The sequence below is a fragment of the Castor canadensis genome, chromosome 2, assembly GCF_047511655.1.
Source record: "Castor canadensis chromosome 2, mCasCan1.hap1v2, whole genome shotgun sequence".
Lineage (NCBI taxonomy): Eukaryota > Metazoa > Chordata > Mammalia > Rodentia > Castoridae > Castor > Castor canadensis.
The window spans coordinates 181,043,132-181,067,587 of record NC_133387.1 but is presented as its reverse complement, the minus strand read 5'-3'; the positions used below and the strand labels follow the sequence as shown (position 1 = coordinate 181,067,587).

Below are 24,456 nucleotides of genomic sequence, written 5' to 3'. Positions count from 1 at the left end.
GTATATGATACCCACTCATTAGTTACTTAGCTGTGTAGGTTAGCAGACTAGCAAGTATGGTGGTGCTTGTGTTCCAGGAGCCCTTATTTTACTTAATAATGGCCCCAAAGTGCAACAGTTGTGATGCTGACAGCTCAGATATGCCAAAGAGAAGCCATAAGTGAAAAGGTGAATGTTCTCAATAAGAAGAATAAATTATTGCATTCTGTGGTTGCTATGAAGAATGAATCCTTTATCTATGAAATTATGAATTATGAAGAAGGAAGAATAAATTCATGCTAGTTTTGTTTTTGTATCTCAAACTGCTGAAGATATGGTCACTGTGTGTGATAACTGCTTAGTTAAGATGGATAAGACATTAAATTACAGGGTATTATGTAGTTTCAGGTATCCAATGGATGTCTTGGAACATATCCCTCACAGAAAAGAGGAGACTACTTTATTGAGGCTCAAGAAGGACTGTCTTGGTAGAATACGATATTCTAGGTGTCGTGGGTGCTGAGATACCTATATCTATGTCTATATCTATATCTATATCTATATCTATATCTATATCTGTATCTATATCTATATCTATATCTGTATCTATATATATTGCAGTATTCTTGGTTCTGGACAACTAGAATCAAGCATGAAAAGGGGCAGAGGGGGCCAGGACTGTCATCAGGGGCCAGTGGTGATAAGACTTATGTATTTGGATATTTAAACAATGTCCAGAGAGGTAGGGGAAGCTGTGAAAGATCAGGATGCTTATTTGTTTTATTCATAGGGGAGTGGCATCATTGACTTTGGGTCCAGAGGTCACTGTGGCAGGTGAGGGGGGAGGATTGCAGGTGGAAAGGCCAGATACAGTTCTACTCATTAGGCAGCTGTCCAGTGATGCAGGAGGATGGAATGGGGCTGAATTAAGACAGCAACAGCAAGCATGCCCAATAGGGGGACTCCAGCATTTATGCCTAGGCCTGGTGAGTGGAGAGTTTCCTTTTCATGTTGCCTTGTAAGCATGGGTAAGGTTGTCCTGCCTTTCAGAAGAATGGCAATTTAACCCTTGGAAAAGGCCCCTCTAGAATGGCTTCCTGAGGGATGTGTGCCAAATGTGACTCCTGTTTGCAAATCATTGCAACACGGGAAGGGAAGAAATCTATCTAGTCTGGTTCATTATCCATTGACTATTGTACTTGGGAATAAAAAGACTAGAGCCCTGGCTGTGTCCCGGGTCACAGTGGCTTCACTCCTTCCTTCGTCTATCCTTCCCTTACAACACTCAGTCTCATTTTGAATTCTCTAAAGGTTCTTTTTGGTCACTTGAGTTCTTTTACCAACCTGATTAAAAAGTCAATAAATACAGTTTTGTGACTACAATGCCACTCCTGATCTTCTAAGATGACTACTTGGAGATCTCCTGACTCCCTCCCCCTCTCGGATTTGAGGAGCTCATTCCCCTCACCAAAGACTTCAATATGGCCTCCAGAGCCACAGCTTGCCATCAGTAAGAGCCCAGCCCACACTCTGCCTTAGTTGTGTCCTTTTTTCAGTGGAGGCTCTTCCCCATGATTCCAAATCTCCCTCTGACTTCCCTTGACCCTCAATGACATCTTTTCCCAGTTCAAGCTGAGCCACAATGAGCCATCAGCTACGGGGTCTGATAGCTTCTGACAAGACCAGATGTCACATAAGAGGTCCTTGCTTACTATTCCATTTTTCCTTATATGGCTATGAGGTAGGGATTGTTATCCCATTTTACAGATGAGCTCAGAGAGTCCCAGAGAGATCTGCGATTAACCCAAGTGCAGCACGAGTATGTGACCAGAGCTCAGACCCACACCCTATTCAGACACCAATCTTGTACTCTTCCCACATACCAAAAGGACACGTGACTGTCACAGAGAATGATTTTGACTGAATCTTCTTGTTCTCTGCTCCCTAGAAGAAGGAGGAGGAAGGAATGGGCTGATCCAGGACAAAGGCATTAAGAGAGGTAGCTCTGAGGGGTCGGTTTGAGAGGGACACTGGATGACACTTATGTCCTTAATTACTCTTCTGGAAAGTAGGGTGCTGGGACTTGAAACCAGATCTTTTTCCTTAGTGAACTTTCCAGCTAAAAGGGCAGACAGGCACTTTAACACAAGGCCATCTGGGGTGAGTGCTATACAGAAATGCCAACATATGTAGTACTGGAATAGGAGAGTAGGAGGGAGAAATGACTTCCAATGGGGACCACTGGCTGAATTCTTAGTGGAGGAAAGACTGGCAGCTCCTTGAGGGGAAGTACAGCACCCTGTGCATCTTGACTTCCTTCTGCACCTGACACAGTGCCTGAAACACTGTAAATTGTCAGGAAACACTCCTCTGAATCATACAGGACAAGGCACCACAAGATGAGAATTCCTGCATAGATCCAGGGAGTGCTTCCCTCAGCCAGTTGTATCAACCCAACTGTCAGCCCAGGGCTTAGAACATCAATTGCTTGAGCAGAAGACTGTGATTTAACAGCTTCTGTGTCAGTTGCTGTGCTAGGGGCTTGGGTAAAAGACATCAGATTTTGTTCTGTCTTTGGAAGCTTATGGAGGAAATTTTCCCCAATTTCCAATTAGGGAAAATGTGAACATGTAAGAGAAAGTATAAGGTATGAATGCATGCCAGGGGAGCCCAAGCTGGTCAGAGTAAAGGAATGACCTTGTCATATACCTGTGTCCATGCACAGCTTGGATCTTCAGCTCCCATATAGCAGGCATAGCCTGGTCCTGTCCTGGGATTGTACAACCTGAAACCCAAAGAAGGCCAGCCACAGACTCAGGAAAAGACCTGCGAGTTTTGCCTGCCCATCTTTATAGATACCTGGGATGGTTATTTTCCACCAAAGTTGTTGATGTAAAGCATCTCAAGGGGCTTGGAGTTCAGTTGGATTCAGAGCCGTCTCTGCAGCTTCAAACTGGGAACTCCTCCAAACCCCAGGGGTGTCTGGAAGCAGGCTGGGAAATTCATCAGAAGACTCATCTCACTGGAATTATTTCCGCCTTCCCCACCGAGTGCCAACTGCCATGGGGAGCGAGGGGTCTGCAGAGGAAATGAGAATGTGTTAATTAAGGCACCTGAAGCCTTCTAAGAGATTGTCTTGCTGTTAAGCAAAGAGACAAGCAGTAGGGAATTGATTTGGGTCAGAGCAGGGAAGGAGCAATGGACACTGGGCCTTAAGGTCTTCTAAGAGTGCTCTTGTCCCAATTCCCTACCTGTGAGGGAGAAGTGACGATGTTACCTGTTGGTTCTGCCTGCCCTGAACTCCATTCTGAGATCACGTGTGCTTTTAAGAGCTCTGTTCAGCAAGCAGGAACTAAGCCTCTTCAAAGGACATTCTTATTGGCCACCTGGCTTTAAGATTACTACCTTGCTAACTCTGGTTCTTGCACTCCCCTCCTGCATAAGAATAAGGATCCTTTTCCTGAACTCTACTGATTCTGCTGGTGTGCTTTCTATCCCAGGCCCATAGTGTCTTCTGGATGCATTAGTTTGGCATTAGTTGTGGCTTCTGGTTGAATAAGACGTAATTCCTACTTTCACAGAACTCACAGTTGATGTACATAGAGCCTTGAGGTACAGTGTGCAGGCTGTATATTGTCCAAGGGGTGAACGTAACCTGAAGCCCAGCTTTGCTCTGCTCACCAAGCATGTGCTGTCGTGTGGGATTGTATCCACCTGTAGTAGATTTTCTTTCTATAAAGATGCCTTCAGATTTGCCAAATCTTGTGCCCAAAGTCTGCTGGGAGAGCTCATTTTTTATTATTCATACAACGGTCCGATTCTACTGGGAATGAAGCCCAGTGTATAAAAATAATATGAGACCATAGCATGCGCTATATGCAAAATGAGGTCATGTGCCAAGTTCTGTTGGAGCATAGAGAGGAAAGGAAGCCATTCTGCAGAGCTATTGGAAATTATAGCTGCTGTTTATTGAGTACCTACTGCCTGTCAGGCATTTATTATGCACTGTTTCCTGTGGGCACAACAATTTCATAAGGTAAATATTATTATTCACATTTTATAATGAAGAAGCTAAGGTTAATTTTGGCTTACCAGAGAGGCAAACTCAGGACATACGGCTAGCAAGCAAATGATCTAGAATTCAAAGCCCAGCCTGGGTGACATCAAAGTTCTCTGTCATTCTAACACCCTGTGTTGCCTCCAAGGGAACTAACAGCTAGGTTGGCCTTGATGGACAAACAGGAATTTGACAAGCAACAAAAGGGGTGAGTTACAGGCAGAAGAAACTGCCAGGTCTGAAACATAGGACATGTTTAAGGAACAAGAATTGTGTAATGAGGTCATATCCTAGATAGAAGGGACATCAGTCAAAGGTGACTTTGAAGAGGCACATCTAGCTCAGCTTGTGAAAGTGATCATGATCATGGTAAGGAATGAGACTGAGTTTGTTCTAAAGGTAATGGTGAATCACTATAGGATTTTAGGCAGTGAAGGGATATAATTCCATCTTTGGTATAAAAATAAACAAGGGCAGTGGTTCTCAAAGTGGTCCTTGAAAACGAAGCATCAATATCACCTTGAACTTATCAAAAATCCAAATTCTGGGCCCCCTTCCAGACTTACTGAACCAGAAATTTGGGGGTAGGGACATCAGTTTACTCCCACACCAAGGTGGTTCTGATGTATGCTGGAGTTTGAGAACTCCTGGTGCCCAGTGCCATTTAGTGGATGGATGGAATGGGAAAGAACAGGAAGCAAAGAGACCAGGGCACTGGCTGCTGAATAATTCACAGGAAGGCTTGAATGATGATTCTGGCAGTGAGTGCAGCAGTGGTGACAGATTCAGCAGGCATTTCAGAGGTAAAATGGACAGCGTTTGGTTATTGCCTGGGGAGTAAGCAGGGAAGAGAGGGACAAGGAAGACTTCAGGCTGACTCCTCATCTCTGTTTGGGATGGTAGATGGGCAGGGAAGTTATGAACGGTACATGGAGAAAGAATAGCTTTAGATACAGAAATGAGGTGTGGATGGCATGGGTACAGCAAGCTAGGAAGGTGAGTGAGGAAGGCCAGCAAGAGCTGGGCCCACGCTCCATTCAGAAGTTGTCAATAATAGGTGGTGTGAGATAGAAGGTTCACGCTTATCCTGTTCTCACGCCACCTCCCCCCGCTGCCGGACACGGGCACTAATCCCATCTTTGCCAGTTAGGAGCAGTGTAGACTTGGACAAGCCACTCAACATTTCTGACTCAGTAGCCTTCATCCTCAAATGGAAACCAGAGTACCCACCCCAGGCTATTGTGAGAAACAGACAGAATCTGACATTCCTTGCATGCTGGGTGCTTTGCAGACTCTTGGTAGCCATTAGCTCTCTCCTGTTCTCCCTCTCCACATAAGGTTCTGCTTGCACTCCTCCCCTGGCCTGAAGCTTAGTTCCACCATCCAAGCACACACACGGGTGCACGCATGTCTGCCTGCTTCCATGTGATGTGCTCATCCAGACCCAGGTCCTTCCCTCTCCCAGGCTGGCCTGGGACAGTTTCTCCTTTCCATGCCATGTCCAGTGACTTTGACAGTGTAATTTATCAACATGGAGCTTGTGCACTTTGCGTCCAGTCTCAGTCCTACAGTGGGAAGGCCCAGCAGTCTTCCAAGGTCATATGCAGTGGTGGTGGCCTGCTGTGCTGTCCTTATTTCTGTCTTCCTGCCCTCTGTGGGTAAAAAGGACAGACATAAGGAGCAGTACCAAACAAGTCTCTTGTTAGACATCAGTTGGTGGCAATGATCGCAAGTCCATTTGTCCTCTTGGGCTTAGAGAAAAATATCTCTAAGCTGAGCTGGAAGTCGGGATTTACCCCGACCCTGAAATTAGCATTGGAATCTTCTTGAGCTACCATTTGTTTACCTGAAAAATTAGCATAACCACTTCCTCCAAGCCCTCTGTAGTGCCAGCAATGCCCCTCCCATGGGGAAGAAGTCATCCAGAGCCCACCGGGCCCTGTGTGGCCAATGATGTGCCCACACTCACTATGCTCCATCCTCCTTGTTTCCTCGAACATAGCGTGCTCAAGTGCAACAGCTATGGACTTAAGTTTGCTCTTCTTCCTCTTAAACCTGTGTTTCCCCAAGTCTCCAATGGACTCTTTCCACCACATTGTCTAGGTGTAAGCCCAATGTCACTTCCTCAAGAAGTGTGCTTTCTCCACTGCCCTACAGGATCCATCCCCTCTCCCAGTCACTTTCTGCCACATTTCTCTGTTTAATTTTCTTCAAAGAAAGTATTACCATGCAAAAATCTTCTTGCTTATTATAGGACTCTTTATTCTCTGTCTCTTCTCACTAGAATGTAAGTTCCCTGAGATCAGGAACTGAATCCATCTTCTTCATCCCTGTACTGGTACCATCTGGAACAGGCATCAGCATATAATAGCAGTCAGTAACTGTGGGGTGGACAGATGGATGGATGGGTGGATGGATGGATGGAAGGAAACATGGATGGATGCACACTCTAAGGGATGTCCAAGAGAACTAACCATTACAGCCCATGGATCCTGTAGAGAACCAGCTATAGGTTTTCATATGGTCTGTTTGGCTAGTAATGAGGACAGCACTACAGGAACTCATATGTACTAGTGCATTCAGCCATCTGAGGCTGCAGGAGATGGTGGTTTTCACTGAGGCTGCCCTTCCACGGAAGCCAAGGCATTGGCTCACTCTGTAATCTCTGCCTCCCCTCCTGGCTCCACCTTTCCCAGCTCCCCACAGCTGGGCCTCCAGTTCACCTACTGCTCAACCCCACTGCATTTCCCATGGCAGCAAGATTTTGGGAAAGGAGAACATTAGCACTCATGGTCCTCTTCCCTCTTCCTATGGGTGGGAGATCCAGGGTTAGCTGTCTGCCTCCTGTTAGGTTCCCCAGGCCATGGCAACTCCTCTCTTCACTTGAAGCATTAGTTGGCTTACCTGGGTATCTGCTCAGCCTCACTATGTACACATTCACTTTCCAACTGCCCTTAGAATAAGCCCAAAGTAGTCAGGTGTGGTAGTGTGCAACTGTAATCTCAGCTATTCTGGAAGCAGAGATAGGAGGATTGCAGTTTGAGGCTAGCCCTGGAAAAAGTTAGTGAAACTCTATCTCCGAAACAAGCTGTAGTCCCAGCTATTTGGGAGGTGGAGGTAGGAGGATCAAGGTCTGAGGCCATCCTGGGCAAAAACTTGAGACTCCGTCTGAAAAACAAACTAGGGGCGTGGCTCAAATGACAGAGCAAAAGCACTAGGCCCTGAATTCAATCCCCAGTACCACCAAGAAAAAAAAGAAAGAAATCTAAAGTATTATTGCCCCAATTTGGAGATCAGAAAGCCAAGGCTCAGAGGTTGTATAACTGATCCAAGGTCACATGGCTGGGAAGTGGCAGAATCAGGATTCAAGCTCAGATTGATCTATGGTGTGTTCTAACTGCTGTGCAGAGCTGCCCCAGTTCACTTACCTAGAGGGACTCCTCATGGAATCTTAAGGCTGTGGTTCCCTGCCCTGCCCAGCAGGCAGGCCCTGCTCATACCTCCCCTTCCTGCTTCCAAGAATCCCACATGGGTCCCTTTCCCCTGTCCTCTGGCTGCCTCTTGCCAGAAGGTCTGGTGGGGTTCCACCTGCTTGTTACCATGACTTGGAAAGAATCAGTCTGTGCTCTGGGAGGTTGATTCACACACTGTTTTCCCTACTGATCTCTAATTGTCAGGGGCCGCTCATGTCCCAGCCTGAACCCACATGTGCCCAGGCCTGACTCTGCTGTGCTGGTAGCTATGTGGGCATCTAAAAAGCAGCCGTACCAGACTCCACACTGTCTACTAGGCCCAGGACTCTGGAATTGTTCCTTGTCTTCAGTAGCCCTCACATAGGGCCCCTTACTTCATGACAAACTTCTGCCCCTGCTGTCCTGTGTTTGCTGCCTAGGCAATAGAAAGAAGGCTCTGGTCCCTTGTAACAGCAGCATGCAGTCATGTCAATGAGTTTAGACTGCTTGAAAGGAATCGTTGGCTCTTCTGAAGCAGGATTCCTACCCAAATCCAGGTGACACCTGAGCAATCTGCCTGTCCCAGATGGTAGCAGAAGGTGGGCCAGAGGCCTGGCTGGCTGCCAGGGAGGGGCACACAGTGGTGCATGGGCAGGAGATCAAGATGGAGTGTCTGTGTGGTCAATGAGCACAGCCGGCCTGCGATAGGGAGTCAGTAGAGAAAATCAAGTAGTGGGACAGGAATGGAGTGGCTGAAATCAAAGGCCAGGTCTCTGGCCCTCACGGGAACCATCAGAGGAAGCAAGCAGGTGCTGGAATCAAACCTAGCATTGGAATAAGAGAGATACACACTTAGTAAGCGCTAGGCCTTGTGCATTTGCTCATTTAATTCTCAAGACAACCCCACAAAGTAGGGTATCATTCATACTTTACTCAGGAGAAAACAAACTGAGAGAGGCTAAGTTAATGTCCAGGGTCACACAGTGAGCCAGAGGCAGACTTAGATCCAGGGTCTCTGATGCCTCTCCACCCTCAGATTCTGGGGGGCGTTTACACAAAACACTGTAAGCATTGCTGTTGAAACTGGTAAAAACCTCCCTCCCTCTTCCAGGTTCTAAGACCCCTCGAGGATGGGGATGGCAAGTTCTGGAGGGTGACTGTGGCTCATGGAGGGGAAACCAGGCTCCCCGCCTTTGCCTAATGTTTGCAGTAGTCAGAATTGGCTCCTCTGGGATTTTCACAGTCTGCTTAGCTGTTTGGACCAGACAGACAAGGGATCTGGGCTTTTCTCCATCCAAATGGAAATGAAAACCCAGTAAAATGTCCAGATGTTCATTTTGCCCCTTCCCGCATTAGGAGTCACCCAGAGGTTAAGCAGAGGTACCAGGAGACACCTGCACCTGCACTTACTTCTCCTGGATGTGTGAAGTCACCAGTCACCATGCACCTTTCCAGCTTTTTCCCTCATAGAGTCAACAGGGTGTTCCATGTCGGGCTATCTCTCTTCTACTGAAGTAAATCACTCAACTCTTTAATAAACACTTTTATTGAGTTATACATGTAAAAAAAAGTACACAAACCATGGATCACCTTGATGAATTATGACAAGGGAACATGCCCAAGTAATCACTGATCTTACCAGCACCTGGAAGACCCCCTTGTCCCATCCATCTCCTCCTCCCAAAGGCAGCCATTACTCAAACTGAACACCACACAGCTTTGTAGGCCTCATTCTCCTCAGCTTTGAATGGGCTGCTGCTGACCTCTGAGGTAGTTGTGGGGCTCAAATACAATCTGTGGAAACCAACCTTGAGGACACTGTTACTGACAGGCACATGAGCCATGTCAACAAGGCGAGACATCTCTCTGAAACAGACCAAACACACTTCATCCTCCAAGAAGAGCGGCCAAAGGTTTCCAGCAATGTCTCCAGCTTTCTTCCTCAAAAGACCCTAGGGGTCCCTGGGAAAATGCCCTGTTGCCCCTAAATGTTTCCATTGGGGCATGTACCAATCAGAAATGAGAAAAGAGCCAGATGCTCTCCAAGTGGGGATCTGATTGGTCCAATCATTGCTCACCTCTTGGTGCAGTGGGGCAGCCCAGGAGCCCAAGTTCTGTAAGGCAGAGCTGGAATGAGAAGCAGTTGGAGGGGGCTCTTTGGCTGGAAGTAAAAATGGAGAGAGCCCTGGGGAGGACTCTGGAGGTTCTGTAGGGCTGTCAGCAGTGCTCCCAGCAATTGGTGCTACTTTATTTCACCCGACAAAAACAGTCCTAATAACAGGCCTGTGAATCACACCATTCCTAATTACAGGGCTGACAAGTGAGAAGGAAAATGAAAGATAGTTCCGAGAGCTAGCTACTGTCAGATTCCTACAGCAGCCGAAGCTGCCTGCCAGAGCTTGCCTGAGCATGCTTTGCACAGGTCCCAAGCGGGCCTGGAACCCCTCGCCTTGTGACAAGTGGAAGGCTGGCATGGTCAGTTCAGCGCTGGCCCTTAATCACAAGGTCAGAGCTGCAGGTTTGAGCTCCACATGGGTCAGGAGGCCTCGCTCAATGTCAGAGCCCTATGCTGCCTCCCAGACCCTAGCCAGGGGAATAGGAGACAGACCCACTGCAGAAAGTGGAAATTTGGAGCCCATCAGCACATGGGCTGTTGGTGACTATGTTGCCATATAGGCTGGAGGTGGCATTAATTATGGGGGCATTTGAATTAAAATGAGCTTGTCATCCTGAAAACTCAGGCAAGCTTCTAATTCTTCTCTTTATGTGATGTGTGAATGGGTGGTCAGTCTTCAGAAATCGGGTGAGGTGACAATGGCCATGACAGTTTGTATGTGTAACCTGCCAAGACCCAAACTCTTGATTCTGTTTCTTTTTCACATTCCTACCATGTAAACACCGTGTGGCATGTATAATACTTATTGATTTTCCAATCATGAAATTTCTCTGCTCCCTCTTCAAAATCTACATTGAACTTTCTGAAACAATAATTTTTAGATAAAATTGAAATTAACCCTTTAAATTGAAACTCACAACTCTGTGGAATTTCCTATGTTCTAAGCACTGTCCTGAACACATTTTTTTATTCAATCATTTAACCTTTTTCATGTGTTTCTGAAGTATATATATTATTACTATTCCCATTTTCCAGATGAGGAAAATGAGATACAGAGGTTAAGTAACTGATTTGTGATTATATGGCTGATAAATGACTGAGCTGGCCCTTAAGTGCGTGCTCCAAGTCAAAACATCCTAGTCTACAGTTGTTCCCTGGTTGAGAGCCAAAGCAAGGGAATCTCATTGACTGAACTCCTCTTTCGTGGATTTGTCCTTTTGTTGAGCTGATTAGTGCCTACTATGTGCCAGGCACTGCTGTAGACTCTGAGAAGATCTGGTGAATAAGACAGACAAGTGGTCCCTGCTCCCCGGGCTTTCACTCTACATAATCACCAAGGAGAGCAGTAAGTGAGCAAGACAGTTTTAGATCATGATTCTTGCATGAAGAGCTTGCAGCCAGATAAAGGGCCCAAGGTCAGGAGGGGCTGTGATACAGGATCTCAGGGAAGGCCGCTCTGCTGGCCTGATGTGTGGGCTGAGTTCTGAAGAGAGAGACAAAGCCAGCCTTGGCCATGGTCAGGGTACAGCATGGATGCAGAGGAAAGATTCAATGTGAAGATCTAGGTGGAAGTGACCTTGTGGGGTTGGGGAGACAGGACAAAGGTCAGCACAGCCAGCTAGTATGGTGAGTGGGCTGCAGGGTGCTGCCAGATCTCACAGAGCTTGGGGTGGGGTGGGGTGGGGTCCACACCACCAAAAATCTGAGGATGGTATTAAGAGAGTCCATAAATTTAGAAAAGGAGAATTCACATCTTATGTTTTTTTCTAAATTCAAATAAACACAGTGGCTTGGGAGGTATGGCTCAAGAGGTAGAGTGCCTGACCCTGAGTTCAAATCCTAGTACTGCCCCCCCAAAAACCCAAAATAATGTTGAGTGTGGGGCACAAACCTTAGTTTAGCATTAACCATACCTGTGACTTTGTCACCAGTAGCACCTCTAATAGTTCTTGCTATATAAAGATGCACTTATGTCTCTCATCCCCCAAAACTATGAAAACATTTTGAAAAGTATTTCTATGTAATCATTTAAAGTGGTATGGGGGATTGAACTCAGGGCTTCACACTTGGTAAGCAAATGTTCTAGCACTTGAGCCACATCCCCAGTCCTTTTGCTTCAAGTTTGTTTTTCAGATAGGGTCTCCTGCTTTTGCTTGGACTGGTCTTGGACCATGATCCTCTTCTTCCCATATAACTTGGATTGTAGTTGTGTACCACCACACCTGGCTTGTTTTTGACATAGGATTTCACAAACTTTAGCCTTCCCTGGCTTTGAACCACAGTACTTCCATCTCTACCTCCTTCACAGCTGGGATTACAAGAGTGAGCCACTAACCCTGGGCCTGAAAACTACTTTTTTTGTGGTACTGGAGTTTAAACTCAGGACTTCATGCTTGCTAGGCAGGCATACTTGAGCCACTCTGCCAGCCCTTTTTTGTTTGGGCTATTTTTGAGATAGGGTCTCATGAACTATTTGTCCAGACTGGCTTCAAACTGTGATCCTCCTGATCTCTGCCTCCTGAGTAGCTAGGATTACCAACATGAGCCTCCAGCACTGAGCTTAAAACTATTTTTTAAAGAAGAGATTTCCTCAAAAGCCACCAGACTGCCAAAGAGGTCCTTGGGACGAAAGATTAAAGGCAGCAATACAGAGGAAAATGGCACAGTCTGCTTTAGCCCTTCAGAATTCTCCTCTTAAGGTCAAACTCGACACACAGGCTCTGTTTGCACCAGTCCTTCGATATAACCCTCGTGACAGTCACAAGAGGTAAATGTTATTGCACCCATTTTAGAGATATGGAAACCGAAGCTAAGACTTCAGGCCCTGTGCTCAGTGGGTGCATGGCAGAGCTGGGATTCAAACGTATTTCTCTGACCCCAGGGAATAAGAAGTCAGTGAACCAGAAGTCAAAGGTGAGCAATATCTGCTTGGCCTCCTGACCCCATGTGGATCTCTGTGCCCCACGACTTCACCCACGAATGATTTCCCCACCCTTTCTTTCCTAGATCTAGGTCCTTCCTAAGATCTGCCTTCATAGGCTAATACTGACTGAGCCAAGTCAGTATTTCATGGGGATTTTAATTTAACTCTAACGAAATTCATCCGATCCTGAGAATAGCCTGTCAGCTCGAGAAATAGCACCAGGAAGTACTTGGACCAACGAATGACATTGCCACTTTCCCGGGAATGCTAATGCTCCCCTTGGCCTCTGCCTCCTGCAATGTCACCAAGCTCATGGACAGGCTGGGCCCAATGAGCTGGGTGAAGCCTACAAATAGGGGCTCGGTTGGTTTGCAGCCTCTGGGTGGCACTCCTCTGAGCTCAAGCAGTCCTTTGGGAGCTTAAGGGTACAGGCTGGGTTGATTGTGTGGAAGTGTGGGTGTTGGCACAGGTGACTAACTGGCTCTCATTTGCTATTGCATTTTCATTGTCCCCATATCCTAGTTCTGAAAGAGGGACAGGCATCACAACTCCCCAGTGCACAAGGACACCAAACATTTTATGGGTGCCATGTGACCTTGGCCAACCCACAGTGGGTGGGTGGAGTGGGGAGGCAGCCCGATGTATGTGGCAGGGGAGCAGATGTGGCTTTCCCCAGGCATGTTATAAGAAAATCCAGATGAGGATTCCTGCCCAGGCACGCAGGAGACAGAGTGGGAGTCAGCTTCCTGGCATCTTCAGCGCCCACTGCCTCTCAGCTTGGTGACCCCAGTGAGTCACAGCAAGTTCCCTGGGCATCTCGATAGGCGGGGGTGGGAAGGGAGGAGAAAGGCTTGCAGCAGGTAAATCGATCAAAAGACAAGAAGTAGGCAGATGATCTCATTTGAAATGGGCCGAGATGCAGATGTTATCTGCTCAACTACGCAGCACAGAAGGACGGGGAGCTGGGAAGAATGGGGACCCACTTCATGGAGCGGTCCTGCCAGGGCCTTGCTCATGCTCAGGCTGGGCCTTGTCTCTTTCTTTTCTGGGTGTAATGACCACCTCTCTGTGGATGGCTGCTGCAAGCGAGTGTGGGGCCTGTTTCTCTGGGGCCTGGGCCCTGTGGGATGCTGTCCAAGCTGTTACCAGCTCACAGTCAGGAAAGGGGCAAAGAGGAGGGGGCCCTCTAGTGGCCAATCTATGGCTTCAAGTCCTTAGGTTAGAACAAGGACTGAGACCATCTATTGAGCGTGACAAGAATTTGGTTCCAACATTCCAGTTTCCTGAAAAACCTCCTCTTGCACACAGCTGTCTGCCTAATCCTGCAGCCAGTAGGAAGGGGCTCCGGGTCAGGCTGTGTTTGGGGGCTGTCCTTGGGGAAAAAGTCACCATGAACAGTGCAGCAACAAGCAAGGGAAGTGCACAGTGCTGAGAATCTGTACAGGGGTCTAAAGCTAGTTTTGTCCACATTCCTAGCTGTGTGTACTTGAGCAAGTTATTAACTTCTCTGTGCCTCAGCCAAATGCCTGTAAAACCCAGCCAATAACAATGTCAAAATGCTGTATATGTGACGTTCTTAAAGGGTGAGGTTCATGCTTCAAGAAACTTAGAATCTAATGAGCTGAGATATGCACAGGAGTGTCAACAACAAACAGCAACAATAATAGTAATGATTGAGCATGATTGTGTGCCAGACCTGGGTTTTGCATGGGTGGCTCATTTAATTGCCTTATAGGGGCCATGTGGGTCCCTGTAATTGTCCCCACTTTATCAGTGTGGAAAATGAGTCACAGAGAAGTGAAGGTTACCCAGCTTGTCAGTGGCAGAGCTAGAGCGTGAGCCCAATCTTATGTAGGCACCCCTAACCAAGTCTTCTCTCCCCGGCCACAGAGAGGCAGGAGGGCTCATTCCTGGAATGATGACCAGGAGTAATTCAATGGAGAAGGGAAACTGTGAATGGACCTTCAGAGCAAGGGGGGGAAATGTAAGTGTAGATGAGTCCCAGGCATGTTTGAGAGTCAGCTGAGCAGACCCTCTACTGGTGGCTCCTGGTAAGAGTGATGGAGACAGGGCTGAACTCCCGGCCGGCCCTGACTCCAGCTGGACACCACACCAGTGGGAGTCACGGGTCAGTTTTTAAGAGGAAAGATAAGGATTGTTGTTAAGGTGAATTTTGCCAGAAAAGTAATATTAGTGATCATCTATTGGGCACCTACCGTGCATCATGCTTGAATATGTTAATTATCTCAGGCTCATGACCCCAAGTTGGCAATTTTAGGTGAGAAGAGTGGGTGTGAAGAAGCCATGACACCCACCCAAGGACATAGTGATGAACTTGATCGGGCCAGAACTTGAACCCAGTTTGGTTTGGTGCCAGTGACATGGGACATATGGTCACAGACAGAGCAGGGGGAGAAGGGGACAAAGGTCTGTGTCCTTGACACTGGTCTTATTAAGAAAGGCCCAGCAGGAACTGGAAGGAGTAGCTGGGTAGGCAGTCCTACCAGATTTGATCACAAAGGCCTCCTTTGTCATTGCACCATAGATATCACTGCTGACCTTGGCTGAGCAACCTTGGTGGAGTGGTGGAATGGAGACTAGATGTCTAGTACTCTGGTGTATGTGGCAAGGAAGTGAGGACCAAAGTGAGGAAGACCCTTTCTTGACTCTTTTCAGTACTTTGTTTTCCAATAAAGCCCATTGAATTTGTTGCAGGTTGAGAATATAACTTGAAAGCCTGGGTTTGAATCCGGGCGCTGCTGCTTACTTGCTGTGCAACCTTGGGAATATTGCTTTACCTCTCTGCATCCTAGCTTCGTCATCTGTAAAATAGAACTAATACTATTAGTAACCCACTTCACAGGGGTTTTGTGGGTCCTGAGGGAGACGACAAATGTAAAGAGCTTGGTTCAGTGCCTAACACACAGGAACATGTCAAACACAAAATAACGTGTTATTATCACAGAGCTGACTTTTAAAACACTCCAGAACCTTCTGGCTGCCTTCAAAGCATTGCATCCCCTGATCCCTCCTTTCTCCCCAGCCTCACCATCTAGCACACTCCCCTGCCCTGTGTGCACCAGCCACTTTGAACTTCTTGCAGCCCCTGGAATGCAGACCTGGAATCCCTCCTGCCTCAGGGCCTTGGCACATGAACATGTTTACCCAGGCCCTTTTCTATGTCAATTCCTGCTCAGGTAACTGAGTCTTATCTTGAGAAAGTCCCTGGTGCCCCCACAGACTGTTAAGCCCCCTACTCCAATTTCTCATGGTGCCATAGATGGCTTTCTTATAACACTTGGCAGAGGCAGAATTCATTTATTTATTTAAGCAATCTGATGTTGTCTGTCCCCTCCCCTGGACTGTAAGCCCTCTTCTGTCAGGGCCCCCACCTGTGTTTACTGTCTCCAGTATCCCCAGCACCTTGCACGCTGCCTTGTATAAATGAAATCCATAAAGAGCGTCAGGTGACACCAAGCATTAAAAAGGAAGGGTAGCTGAGGGGGGTCAAGGAGTCCTGCAGGCAGCTGCTGCCTGCACTGAGGTCCCACACCCAAGGGCAGACTCCATGGAACCATGCCTCCTGAGGACCCCAGTTGGTTCAACATTCCGGTGTCATCCTCTACCCAAATCCTCAGTCAGAGGCCCACATGCCTCCTCCCTCCCAGGACAGCGAGGCTGGCTGGTGTCCATGGTAAGGCTAGCCCCACTTCCATAGGCTGGGCCTGGCCTTGCTTGGCATTCTGTGAGCACCTTCTGATCCCTGGGCTCTCCAGAGACAATTACCTGGGAATGAAGGCTTCTGGGTGCTCAGTACAACCTCTGTGTAGCATTTTCTCATTCTGAATGCAGCCTCCCAGAGCTTTCCAGAGTTAAGTCAGAAAATTACAGAGTTAAACAAATGACAGCAAAGAATGGGAGGTATTCTGGACCTGAGCAGCAGGTGAAACAAGACAAGTGGAGGCCCGATGTGCAAAGGAAAGAAGAGCTGCCAGCATGCCTCCCCCAGTGGAGGGTCATGTAGCCAGGAAGAAACTGCGGACAATGACAACACAAGAAGCACCTTGTGTTGGTGGCACAGGTATGTGTGTTCCAGGTCACTGGGAAAGACCACCAGGGGCCAAGTGCCTGTGGCCTTGGTGCACAGTCAGCACTGCATAATGGATAGAGCAGACTCACCACCCTCCAAAACATGCCTACAACTCACCATGGGCTAGGATCTGTCTCCAAAGCCCTTGCGGACATTTTCATCATTGTCAAGTTCATCATTATTGCCATTGTCACCCAGACAACAGCACTGAGCAAGGTCTAGCCTCAGCACTCACAGACACTGTCCCACTCACCTTCACTCCTTCTAGAGGGAGTTACTATTACTATCACTACTTTCTAGATGTGATTTGTAGAAATGAAATGACTTACCAAAGGTCACATAGCAAGTAAGTGGCAGAGTCCAGATGGGTCTGACCCTCACTGAATCAATGACCGCCATATTGATATAGCAATTCTGTAAATTTTGTACAGCCTAGAAGGCTATTCCATATCCACCATCTCTCTTGACTCTCATATCATACAGAAAGATAGGCACTGCCCATTTTATAGCCAAAAAAAAGATGAGTCCAGAGAAAACAGGCAAGTTGTTCATAGATAACTGCTGGCAAGAGGCAGGGGCAGCCTTCTGCCTGTCCCCTCCTCCCATCAGCATGGCCCTATGTCAGGGAGTTTTCCAGAAAGTGGGCAGCAACTGAGTAAAACAAGAAGCAAAGGTGACAGGGAAGGCTGCTGTTACCATCAGACCCTCCTCGTGTTCTCAGGGTGGCTCCTGTGAGCAATTGTAAAGGTGTTCTTCCTCCAGCAAAGTCCAGGTCCCAGGAGAAGCCCAGGCTGTGCCAAGCCTTCCAGCTTTGATAACAATGATGGCAGTTGTGTGACCCCAATTAACCTCCATGAGGCAAAGGAGAATATGTTCTGGAAGTCACCTTCAGGTTGACTCCTGCCTGCCTTGGCCTTGTAAATCCCAGAAACATCCAGGAGATAAAAGGGGGTTGCCTCAGAGGTTGTACACAGAGCTTTTCAAAGACTGCTTTCTATCAAAAACTGGACAAAGAGAGGCCTGTCTCTCTCAGGGAATGTTTATACACTTATGTGTGCATGCCCCATGTCACAACCAGGAACACATGTTGTGTGTAGAACTGCCACTTCCCTGTACAGTCCTTCTCAACTTCCAGAAGACCCTGTGTGGCTCTGGTGTCCCGGCCTTGTCTGTATTCCCAGTCCCTGGAGTTCAGTTCAGGCATGAGCTCTTCAGATGGGTTGCACTTTTCTGACCTTTCTGGATTCTTCTAAAGTGAGGTGACTGCCTTGGTTTCCGATCAATCTGGTTACCAGTTTCCTCCAAGCTCATTTTCCTCATCCACTATGCACCATTCAATACTGCTGATGGCTGCCATCTTCTCTTGGCAGACGAGGGGCCCATTAAAAGAAGCTGGGGTGCCTCATGTGGTTTTCACCTGGAAAAGAGCTTAGAGACTGATCTGGTTGAATCCTTTCATCTTAGAATCAATAAGACTATTCCAGAGAGAAGAATAACAGATGAGTTGGGGCCCAGCTGTGACAAGAACCAGCTTTTCTGAGGTCCTCCTGTATACTGCTCTTTCCCCCGAAGGGCACAGGTCTTGGAAAGGCTGCCGTGGAACCCCTCTTCCTTCACCCTCCCATGCCAGCCATTCCTAGCATTTGTGCAGTCCCAGCCCCTTTGCTTATTAGTTTGGTGTCATGACACATTTTCTCCTCTGAAAGCTGCTTTATACCTTAATGTCTTTTTAACTAAGGTAAAGGAAAATGAATGCACATCTTTTGGAATAATCGGATCCCATGTGATCGTTGTGGATACCCCAGGGTGCATTGAAGCCAAGGTAGATAATTACTCTTCTACACTGAGTCAATTAAACGTAAAAAATACCAAACCTCTACGGTTTATGTTAGCTTGTCACTGCCCTTTCCCATACCCTGTATCACTTCCCCCAACTTATTCTGGCCTGGGGACAAAGGAAAGAGAGATGGGGCTAGAGATGCCAAGTCAGCCATGTGGGCAAGAAACAGTTGCTCTGCTTGGCCTAGTTTGGGGAGGTGTCTGTTTGTGAAGAGACAGACGCCCTGTGTGAGCCTGGGGCACATTCTATCTCTGGGTATGTAGTCATCCTACATTTAGGAAGAGCCCTGGCGGTGGGATCCGGTCCCTTTCCAGCTCTCTCTCCATATGGACATATGGAATTGTTTTGGCATACATAGTGTCATTGTTGGCCAACTTCTACAAACTTGTGAAATGATTTCCAAATTTTAATCCAAAGTTTGCCCTTTCTGGAGGAAAGCTAAGTGTGGGAAAAAGAAATTTGAGGACAGCATTGTTTATGTTGCCTAATTGATTTGGATTTTTAAAAAATAACCAGAGAAGGAACTGGATACCGTGTTTTCCTCTTGCCCATTTTATCAGTTTTAGTTTTCTTAATCTTTATTTACTTCAACCCCTTGCTTTCAACTCCTTTAGCTCTTGCTTTCTTCCCCTCGTCCCCCCCCCCCGCCGTCCCCCCACCAGGTCTCCAGCAGGGCTGGGCTCTCCTAGTCCGAAGCACACCTGTATTCTTGAACCAGCATTGCACCTGCCTGGACTTTATAGTTTATTTCTGTTGCTCTGCACTCAGACTCACAAGCTGAATTCAAATCAGTGCCGCCACCCTTGAGGGCCTGAGGTACTGAGAGAAGCCCTCTAAAGGATTCCCCAAATAAAGGTGCTAACCGTCTTCTAATTCAACCCCACTCTGTAACCCAAGACTGCTTGATGATAGTCATCAGCCTTCTCTTGGAGAAATACCATTTTTCCTCCTTTGTTAAAAACCTCTTTCATCTGCACTCTAATTCTTTTCAAGGTTAGCTTTATTTTCTAAGACCCTAAGTTTATACCTGCACTGGGTCACATGCCTGGTTTAGGAGCTGGGGCATGAATTGAAAATGGAGGATTGGTGTTGAGATGTAAAAGAAACCAAAATTTGCTAATAGATTTATCCTTCCTGAAGACATATTTGAACTCCCTTGGAGAAAATTAGGGCCAGCCTATCTGTTTCCTACTTTCTTTGCAATGGTTTAGCAAGAATCAAGAATGTATGTACACACACCTGCATACGTGTTCAGGACTGATGGACTTGTTTATAGATTATTGGATGCTTCACTTTTCCTTGTGTCTTTGTTCATCTTTTGTATCAACTGATCAAAATAACAGCATTAGAAGAAGTTTAAAAAAGTGGTCCTTCTGAAATTCAGAGCCGAGGTTATAAAAGTGATACTTAAATATGAGTGTAAGCTGGAATCACCTGGGCCACTTGTTACAGAGTCCTGAGTCTCCACCAGAGAGTCTGTCTCAGGGGGTCAGGGAAGAGACTCAGGAATTCACAGCTGAATCAGCCCAACAGGTGGTGTGGATGAAGTGGTCCCACAGGCTGGGTTTAGAGCATCAATTCCAGAATTGCTGGAAATGACCTGGTAGTCTCTCAACTCTATATCCTTGGTTTTGAATGAAGTTTGGAGCCTAGAAAAGCAAAGTGACCAGGCTCATCTGGTTAGTCAGGACAGAGAATGAACTAGAAATAGGTGCTAGCAATTCCTTTCCCACAGCCCCAGGTATAGGAGAGCAGACAACAGGGAAGAGGCTTGCTTTCCATAGGATAGATTTAAGTTGGACATAAGGAAGAAATTCCTGATGGAGAAGAGTGGTGAGGAAGCCTGTAGCATCCCCTTACCCAGAGGGCCCTAAATCAAGCCAGACTCTCATCAGAAGTGCAATTAGGAGGCAAAGAGAGAGGAAAGGAAGATCCTCACAACAAAGCTGAGTTGTTCTGCACTAAAGGGACTGGAGACCCTTCAGATGGCTCTGCCTATGACCAGGTGGAAACCTGGTCCACAATGTAAGTCACTAATGAACAGGCAGCCTGGATCCCAGCCTCAGCTCTGGCAAGGATGGACTTGGTGTCCACTTGTTGGGCTACTTGCTCCATTTCCTGGTGTCATTTCCTCTCTGAGAAATGACTGCAGTTGATTGGCTATTGTTTATTTCTCCAGCCCCGCATTTTTACCTTTCACTGTAACTCCCCTACCACAGCATCAGCGAGGTTGTGTTGAGGAAATAAATTGAGTCAGAACTATTCAATATGGAGGACCTGGGAGCCTCTCTGCTGGTTTCCCCTCCTGTGTGCCTCCTGGAACTACTAGAGATAAAGTCTGAGCAGTCTGACCCTTCTTGCTGCTTGATCACCTGTGTATTTAGAGGGCTGTGACCACAAGTGGCCATGAGTCACAGCTTTGACACGCTGTCCTTCCAAGAGCAATGGTTCAGATCTGAGCTACGCTGCATCTCTTTAGAGTCACTCCTGGAGCCAAGTAGCCAGTGCAGAATCATGTCTCTTCAGCAGGGACACCCTGTAGTCAGAAGTCCCTGTGACCCCCTCCTACTAATGAGCTCCCTCTGTTCCTTTCAGAAAGCAGATTTGGCTGTGGCAGGCCTCACCATTACAGCTGAACGCGAGAAGGTGATTGACTTCTCTAAGCCATTCATGACGCTGGGAATTAGCATTCTTTACCGAGTTCATATGGTAAGAGACTTATTTTATAAGCATTTATGTCATTAAAGTTATTTGCATGCAAACACTGAGTTATATGGTAATAATGAATGACTCACAGAAATATTTAGATTTCAGGACTTAAATGCAAATGTGCTGGGCTATTTTTTCCCCCATCAGCTGCAGGAACTTACAGACAGGAGGCATGGATAAGTCAGACTTGGGAGCTTTCCAGTACAAATTGCTTCTGCCTCTGAATAAGGATGGCCAAGTGGAATGGGTTTGCACTTGGTGCGTAGTGTGGCAGTAACTGGCCCTGTGGGTCACTGTGCTTCCTCCTGGGGGCAGGACCTAAAGCCTCTGTTAGTCCTCCCAGCATTCTCCAGGATTTCTCTGCCTCCCAGGTCCACTGTGTTCATTGTGAGCCTTGCATCTGGTGAGGAATGAAGGCTTCTTATCTGATTATTCATACTGGGGAATACAGAGATGGTCATCTAATTAATGTCAGTTATACCTGACCCTCTGTGTTCCCCCTTAAAAGAAAGATTTCTCTAGCTAGATTGACCAGAGCAACTGTCAAAATGAGAATGTGAGAACACACCAATTGACAGCCAAGAATGAATGTGACCCCTGAATAGCCTGGCTGGTGACTGAGCAGGGAAGAGTTACCCTGGCTGGGTCTTGTGCATCAAGTAGGTAATGGTTCTACTGCCAGTCAATAGCTGACTTGTCCTAGTTTTCCTCTCTGGACCAGAGAGCCTTCCTCTCCTCCTTTATCTAAACTTGCTCAGTGCACAGCTGTCGTAAGGATTTCCCTGTGCCATTGTCACTATCAGTGACAACAGTTCAGCTGCTGTGAACATAACCTGGCACCATGAGACTGCTCAACAGGGAGGGACCAAGAGACACTCACATGCCTACTGAAGTGATCCCTTCCCAGGGCCCAATGGTAGCCCTAGAGAAAGGGGTCTACTATTCACTTTTGCTGCCTCAACCTGGCTCCTGTTGGTGTTGAGATGCAGAAGAAACTGACATTTGCCAATGGTTTTATCCCTTCGGTACACAAAGCATCATTCCCTTGGCAGTGAGAGCCAGCATCAGAAGTTGTGTCAGGGTTCTCTAGGAACATGGTCTCCTTATCACAGAGCCACACAGCCTGTGTGGCAGCTCAGATGAGTGCTGGGCTTCCATGTCCATCATGGTCACCACCCATCTTGAGTAAGATGGCCAGTCATCTGAAAAAAAAGAGATAGCATCAAAATTACAAGCTCCCCAGGCTAAGACAGAAGGAAATATGAGGACATGATGACAACCAGCACGGTTACTGATGTGTCCGTTTTGTGGAGGAAGGAGATTTGATCGCACCTGGCAGTGTCTTCCTCCTGTCTACAATGATGACAGTCCCACTCACTGAGCACCCTTATGTCCCAGATACTCTACCAAGTGTTTTTGATGTGGGTCCTAGCTTTGGGGGGAATTGTGTCCCTCCCTCTCAAAGCACAAATTGAAGTCCTCACCCCAGAACCTGCGAACATGACCTTATTGAAAAATAGTATTTGCAAATGTAATCATGGGAAGATCAAATCATATAGGATTAAGGTGATCCTTAATCCCTCCAAGAAGAGGGAAATGTAGACACAGACACATAGGGGAAAAGGCAATGTGGGTTCAAAGGAAGAGATTGGAGCGATGCAGCCACAAGCCTAAGAGCAGCTGGGATTGCAGCAACCAGAAGCTGAAAGAGACGAGAATAATCCTCCCCTAGAGCCTGCAGGGACAGCCAGGCCCTGCAGATACCTTGACTTTGGCTTTCCAGCCTCCAGAACTGTGAGATGATAAGTTTCTGTTATTTTAAGTCACTCAGTTGTGGTACTTTGTCATTACCATGCTAGAACACTAAGAATGGTAACTCTTATTAATTAATTAATTAATTAAAATAATTAATTAATTAATTTGTTTGCTTATTTTGGCAGTTCTGGGGTTTGAACTCAGGGCCTCATGCTTGCTAGTCAAATACTCTATCACTTGAGGCATTCCCCCAGGTCTTTCTGCTTTAGTTATTCTTCAGATAGGGTCTCATGCTTTTGTCTGAGTGCTGATCTTGGACTGTGATCCTTCTACCTAAGCCTCCTGCATATCAGGGATCACAGCACCACACCTGGCTTATTTGTTGATATGGGATCTTATTAACTTTTTGCCTAGGTTGTTTTCAAACCATGACCCTCCTGACCTCCGCCATCCAGGTAACTAGGATTATAGGCATGCACCAGCATGCCTGGCCTATTGTTCTTATTTTATAAATGAGGAACTGAAGTGAAATCAACTTAAAAAGGGAACAAGTCCACATGCTAATAATTTACACATTCTAATAAGTGAGGGAGCAGGATTCAAGCCAGAAATGGTGTGATTTCCACTCTGTGCTCTCTCTATGACCTCAGCCCACTCCCTTGCAAATGGTACTTTGTTCTATAAGGCCCCTCCTGTAAGTACTCCCTTCTAATTTGATCCTCAGGCATGTTCTCTGATGAAAGTGGGTGAGTATTGAAATTTATTTGTCAGACAAGAACAGGGAAAACCAGAGTCACACCTACAGCTAACTCAGGGCAGGGCCTAGAATCCCGGCCTACTCACTTCAGGTCAGTGTTCTATTACTCATTACCTCTCTCTGCTCCCTGGCCAGTTTTCCAGCCAGCACCATTTCTCAAAGTGCCTCTCACTTCTCTCCGTTGAGCCCTTGGGGCATCCAAAGACATGGAGATATCAACCAGCTATAGACACATAAGTAAACTCTGATTTCTTTATTAACTAGAGCCCTGTTGATGACGTGATGACACAGAGAACCATGTGGCTGGAGGCACCTGACACCAGGTGTTTCCATCCACTGTCAACACCTGCTGCTGGGCTTCTCAGCAAGTAGGGCGCCACTGCCTTGAATAGCAACTCCAGCCAGAACCACACTCCAATCCTCTGGACCTCCCAAATTGCACTGTTGACCAGATATTTCCTACCACATACAAACCTATGACTGTATAAGTTCCCCTGCATCAGTTCCCAGAATATTGAGTTTTATGTGCAACTTGACTAAGCTATGTTGACTAGATGTTTGGTCAACCACTAGTCTAGGTGTTACTGTGGAGGGTTTTTGGAGATATGGTTAAAGCCTATAAAGAATTCACTTTAAGTAAAGGAGATTACCTTCAAGAATGTGAGTGGATTGCAGCCAAACAGTTGAAGGCTGTAAGAGCAAAAACTCAGGTTTCCTGAAGAAGGAAATTTGCCCAAGACCATAATAGAGATCCTGCGTGAGTTTCCAGTCTGCTGAC

The 24,456-nt window shown here is 46.9% G+C and overlaps 1 protein-coding gene across 7 annotated transcripts in view; it reads left to right on the top strand.

The window, feature by feature from the left end:
- Grik4 (glutamate ionotropic receptor kainate type subunit 4) overlaps nucleotides 1–24,456 on the top strand; it is a 422,725-nt gene that overhangs the window by 360,936 nt on the left and 37,333 nt on the right. For all 7 annotated transcript variants that reach the window (XM_074066528.1, XM_074066527.1, XM_074066526.1 and 4 more), the window contains one exon: nucleotides 21,053–21,166. In XM_074066528.1, the coding sequence (XP_073922629.1) occupies nucleotides 21,053–21,166 (114 nt within the window). The remainder of the gene's footprint in view (nucleotides 1–21,052; nucleotides 21,167–24,456) is intronic.